General features: G+C 48.5%; 1 protein-coding gene across 1 annotated transcript in view; it reads left to right on the top strand.

Moving 5' to 3' along the window:
• Positions 1-617: 617 nt before the first annotated feature.
• Rhoj (ras homolog family member J) overlaps positions 618-6000 on the top strand; it is an 86686-nt gene continuing 81303 nt past the window's right edge. Inside the window, exon 1 of the mRNA XM_048415612.3 lies at positions 618-1295. Within this exon, the coding sequence (XP_048271569.2) occupies positions 1118-1295 (178 nt within the window). The 5' untranslated portion in view covers positions 618-1117. The remainder of the gene's footprint in view (positions 1296-6000) is intronic.

The raw sequence follows: 6000 nt of genomic DNA, 5'->3' as shown, positions 1-6000 counted from the left end.
CTCTCACTTCAGAGAGTATGAAGCCAGAGCCCAGCATATGCATTGTAAGAAAAATTCCAAATACATGATATTTGATTGAATTCCTAAGGTAAGAACCTTAGGATATGTTTTGGGGGTCTGGAATGAATACCTGAGCGCTGTGTTCAAACGGAGACACATAAACTTGTACTCTACCTACAACCTGCACACTTTCCCACCTTTGAAACACTGTGGCTCTGGAGGATTTTCGTCCTCACTGCAGAAAAGAATTGCCTGAGTTTCTCCTTTAAGTAACGAGAAAACTGTCCGTTTTCAATTTGCTTTGAACTGGTGAGTCAGGGCGCGATGGATGATGTCATATGTTAGCCTGCAATCCCTGGTGTGGTTCTCGGGGGCTCCCTGAAGCTCTCCACTCAGTCCTGTCCCGTTTCCGTGGCAGACAGTACTCCCCGGGTTCCATCCTTTCTTCTTTGGCTTCTTCCCAGCCCCAGGCCAGGAGCCTGGCTAGCAGGGGATAAAACAGGAAGTCTGAGCGCTTCAGCCGGCTGCGAGCCCCCTAGTGTTTTCCCACTCGGCGTCCTGGCCTGGTTCCCCAGAAGTACAAACACACGCACAGAGCCCCATTGTTGCCGCCTTCCCCGGCCCACTGGTCCTAATATGGAATGCAGCAGGAAACCCACGATTTCCTGACGCTCGGCAAACTGGAGGAAGCGAGGGGGGAAACTCTGTTTAAAAGCCTTGCCCTCCTCCATGTTAGCTGTGTGCTGGAAAACCAGGCAGGAGTTATCCAAATCCCACCGTGTCATCAAGCGGGCTGGGGATGGGGAGGGCAGAGTGAGACTCTCAACAGGCTGCTGCAATATTTAGACTGCCAGGAAGTCCCGGGAAGTCTGTGGAAACGAGAGCGTCTTAACTCCAGCCACTGGGGGAAAGGGACAGACCTTTTACATCCCTCCTCCTGCGAGTGCGTTTCCCTTCTCTTCCAGCATGGTGAGCTGCGGGGCTGGTGCGTGTCGGGGCCGTGCCTGGGAGAGCCAGGCCAGCCACAGTCAGGTCGCCTGAGCTGCAGTCTGGGGCCGGTCCCACCGCTCCATGCGCTGCTACCGAAGCCCCAGCAGCAGCAGCTGGAGTCGCCAACATGAGCTGCAGAGAGGGGACTGACAGCAGCTGCGGCTGCAGTGGGCGCGACGAGAACAGGATCCTGAAGTGTGTGGTGGTCGGGGACGGCGCGGTGGGGAAGACCTGTCTGCTGATGAGCTACGCCAACGACGCCTTCCCGGAGGAGTATGTGCCCACTGTGTTTGACCACTATGCAGGTAGGAAAAAGTGGGGACCAAGTTTATCTGAAAGAGCGATGGGGATGGGAGCACAGCCCAAGTTCAGAAGGGCCTGGCTTACCCAGAAAGTCAGAGGCAGATGTGGGACGGGCAGGTACCAGGTTAACGCCAGCCAAGAATGTTGCTAGGATCCTGGGGGAGAACCTGTGCAGCAATTTACATGGTACCGCCTTCTCCACTTGAAGCAAATATGTAATCCTGGAAAATAGCCTCCAGACCTCACGGCCAGAAATTTTTCTCAACATTTTCCTCTGAGCTGTCCTATACTTTTCACGAAGATGGTTTTATGTGTGGTGTAATTGCATAAATTTCCATTCTAAAAAAATTACCACTAGACACGTGGGAAGAATGCTCTACTCTGTACAGGTTAGCTACTCCTTCGTGCTAGCCATAAATGAAAATGCTAAGAAAACCAGCCAGTAGAACATTCTCCTTTTTTCTGGATTACTTGGGGCCTAAAGTTTGTACTTTCTCTCTTCTGGGGTGGTAGGCGAGGAGGAAGGTGTCCCACTCTTTTAACTATTGAGTGAGAAATTAAGCAAAAGATCGCTATGTTTTTAAAAGTAAAAATTCAAATGTAAATAAAATCACTTCGGAGTGTGTCCCCAAAAAGACGAATATTAGTAGTCACACCTTAATTCCTTCAGGAGACTTCTTGTGGGGGGGGGGGGGGGCTGGAAAGCTTGTGGAAGATTTGATCAGCATCCTGCTTTGGTTCCCATCTTGACTGTGGCCCATAAGCTACCCCTATGGGAATTGATGTGTTTCTCTCAGCTCACTGTGGCCTCGGTTTTATAAGATCTTTTTGAACACGGCGATCACCAGAGAATTATCAGGGATCTTGGGTCTGGTGGGAGGAAAATTCTTCTCTCCTCACCTTGGCTTGGGATCAGGATCCTTGTGGAGGAAGTGGCCCACATGAAGCCAGCTCGAGTCTCTGCTCTCTGGTCATTTGAAATCCTCCCTCCACAGGAAGTAGCCGCTTCTCCGGAGTGCCACAGTCGCCCCCATGGTCCCTTCCTTTTAAGTGTACTTATTTGTGATAGTGGTACACAGTGGACAGGCAAGAGATTCACTGCTGGGGGGGGAGGGGGCATCCATTTCCTAACAAGCTATTTTTATATTTGTAGAAATTACCTGTAAATTTTAATGCCAAGTCTTCCAAGTTTTTCTGAAAATGTACTGAGTATGACCAGAGGAGACGTTTTTAATAAGGATAGAACAAAGATTAAAAACGGACTTTTATGTTTATGGGGGAGATGTGAGGCAGAGACTCTGGTTCTGGTCGCAGAAGTTGTTCCTCCTGTATCTTCCTTATGCCACAAAGGGAAGTGGAGAGTACCTAAGTTCAGGAGCTTCCTGATCAAAGATGGAACTGAAAATATCCTAAAACGAAAGGCTTCTAGTGCCTGGGAAATTCTGTCTCCAGATACCCATCCCTCGGGTGAGCCAATTACAGTCGTGTTGGCAAGAAAGACAAAACCATCTTTGGAAATGAAGTTAGCCTATTAAAAAAAAAAAATAGAGGTCAAAACAACTAGACTTTGCTAGCCTCGAGCTAAAATATGTTTGTATTTTGTAAGCACAGTGACTAGTGTTTGAGCACCAACACCTCTCAAAGAAGTTTTAATATCTGGGTTTTCATGAACTAAACCGTATTATTCTAGTTCCCAAGGAATCACGGCCCCTACCTAGGCACAAGGCAGTTCATTGCACACAGTAGGCATTTCTGAACGCGGTCACTTGGTTTTATGCTACACACGCCTTTCATACATGACCATCTCATGTGTTGTCCATGTGGTTTGAAGGGGAAAGAAAAGCATGAACCACAGTTCACGCCGGAGACTCAGAAAGTGCTGATTTCAATCCCAAAGATCGCACCCAGCTCTTCTTGCTCTGGCTGAGCCTGTAGGTGGCCACCAGGGAGCAAATCAGCGCTAAAATAAGCAAAGGCCCCCTTCCCCATCTGGATCCAGTTTTCAGTTCCCTGGGTCCTACTGACCCACTCTGATATGACAACAGGAAACACAGCTGCTGTGTCTTTAGGAAAGTGTCCTTGAAGTCAAAAGCAGCCTGTCTCTTGGAGATGGCTCACTAGTGGTGGTCCATCCTGAAGACTAAGTATGTAGTAATAAGGACAGCATATAGCAATACCGCATGATCCAGTTCTAATACTGCCTTTTTCATTTACTCTGTGGCCTTGAGAAAGTTACTTAACCTCTCTGTGCCTCTGTTCATAATGATAATGACAGGGACAATGAAGGTATTTGAATCGTTTTTAAAAGAAACATGAACTCGTGTGTAAAGTTTTCAATGCCCGGCACACAAGGTGGGGTCAGGTATCATATCAAGGTCTGTGCATACGATGATGAAACCAAATGAAAATGTTATCAGAAGATAAGAACTACAACAAGGAGGGATGTAATTGCAAGCGCATGCTGTAATAAAAGGACAGGGCAGAATAGCGTGTATTATTATCCTTATACAGTAGCTACCGTGGAGCTAAGAACCAACAGCCCCGGCTATAGTAGTAAATGGGATGTTAGCGGAAGAGGTAAAGTACTGGTTTCACATAAGTAATCGCAGAAGAAAACAAAAAAAAAGCTGGGGGGGGAGGGAGTTGAAGTTTTATTACTCCGAATTTATTTACCCATCCTTCCTAACTACCAGAATCCCAAAGGACACCAACTCCGCGTGGTTTTCCTGAACTTTCTGAGGAGGGTCCCCTTGATCTGTGTCCGGTGCACCTCTCAAAATGTGTTTACATTGCTAGGGCGCAGCCTGCACTATCCTGTCGTGATTTACGAGTTTCCTTACGGCCACCTCCACCCCCTTCTGCGCTGTGACTCTCCTTAAAGGAAGGTCAACCCTCTCCACATCCAGCCGGCCTCTTGCTCTGTGGCTTTGATGGTTCCTGACTCCTCTTAAAGCACATTCTTAGCTTGCTTTCTGGAACACCTCCTCCTGTTTCTGTTCCACACCCCAACAATTCTCTCTATCCCCTCTGTGCCTCCCCCATCTCCCAGGGGCTCAGTCGTAATATAGTTCAGTGGTCGGTCCCTTGGTTCCCTTCTCTAGTTAGACTCAAAACACGGGTGTTGGTATCCAGGGTCATAGCTTAAGACATCATTGATATACTACCAAGTTCATATTTATAGCTGCCCCCCCAACACTCGTCTATGCTACTGCCCCACTCTGTTCATAAATCTATTAGGCATCTCCAGCCAATGTTTGTTTTAATTTTCCATCTGCTCTCCCACCTCCTTCTTCTCCACCTCAGATCATCACAGGTTTCTTCTGCCCAGTGCCAGAGAACAAACACCAGTCTTACCTGTGACTCCTTCCTTCCTCCATCGCCATCCTCCCCTCTCCCTTCAACCGTCAGTTATTAGCACTTGTCCCCTCAAATGAGCTCAGCCTTCACAATGCACCAACCTCCAAGCCTGGCCGCTTGCCACCACCCTAATATCTTTTCTCCCATTCAGACCACCATCATCTCTCATCCACGCTGCTAGAGCGGCCTCCCAACTCCCTGCTTCAGAACCTGTTCCCTGTGTGTCTCCACCCGGCTGGCGGGGGACCATCCACAACCTCAGCTCCTGGTTCCCTTCCCTGCACACTCACGCTCTTCCCTTGCCATCGTATACAAGGTGCCCAGTGACTTTGTCTATTTTCCCTCCTCTCATCTCCTGGCACTGTTTTCGGTATTTCTGCTGTAGACACAGTAGCCTTGCTGTTCCTCACGGAAGAGCCCTTGAATACTTGGCATTTGCTCTTACCCTGGCCTGATGCCACACACACACACACACCCAAATCTGGCCTAGTACTGATGGCCATATAATGTAACCCATGTGTCTGTGCCTGTGTGCTCACAAAAACCCACACTTGCACATGCACGCATTCAGACACACACACACACACACACACACACACACACACACACACAACACATGACTCTGACCTCCCTCTTATTCTGTTATACCTTCCTCTGCCATATTTAACGCTACAAGATATTGCGTGCTTATTGGCTATTATCTTAGTTATGGTTTCTATTGCTGGGAAGAGACAGCATAACCACAGTAACTCTTATGAAAGAAAAGCACTTAGTTGGGTTGCCTTGCATTCTCAGAGGTTTAATCCACTCTCATCATGACGGGACATGATGGCGTGCACACAGACGTGGTGCTGGAGAGGTCGCTGAGAGTTCTACATCTTGTGCAGGCACCAGGAAGTGGTCTCAGATACTGGGCGGTACCTCGAGCCTATATGAGACCTTTGAATGCCCTCACAGCCTCTGGGTTGTTGAGTTTAGGATACAACAAGAACACATCTTCCTACTCTTCAGTTTGGGGACCAACTCCTTACTGATAAAACCTTACCATCCATTGGCATCACCCATGGCATATGACATCAGAATAAGGCTCCATCTGGGTTCGGTTGGATTGCGTGCCGAGTTAGGTGGTGGATGTGGTGTGATTGATGAGGCGTCTGGTTGTACAAACTAAGTCGACTGCAGGTGAAGCCTGTCTCCACACACGGCCACCTCACCGTTTGCCCTGTACTGAAATGCATCCTATCTGAAAGGCCTCTCTCCTAACATTCATCCCACCTAAGGCTCTTGTCAGAAGTTGGGAGAAGCGACTTCCGTTTGGGAAGTCACTCTAAGCCAGTGCTCGCAAACCCA

This window comes from Myodes glareolus, chromosome 11 (genome assembly GCF_982192425.1).
Source record: "Myodes glareolus chromosome 11, mMyoGla1.1, whole genome shotgun sequence".
In the NCBI taxonomy this organism is placed as follows: Eukaryota; Metazoa; Chordata; class Mammalia; order Rodentia; family Cricetidae; genus Myodes; species Myodes glareolus.
This window is presented reverse-complemented; position numbering and strand designations above follow the sequence as displayed.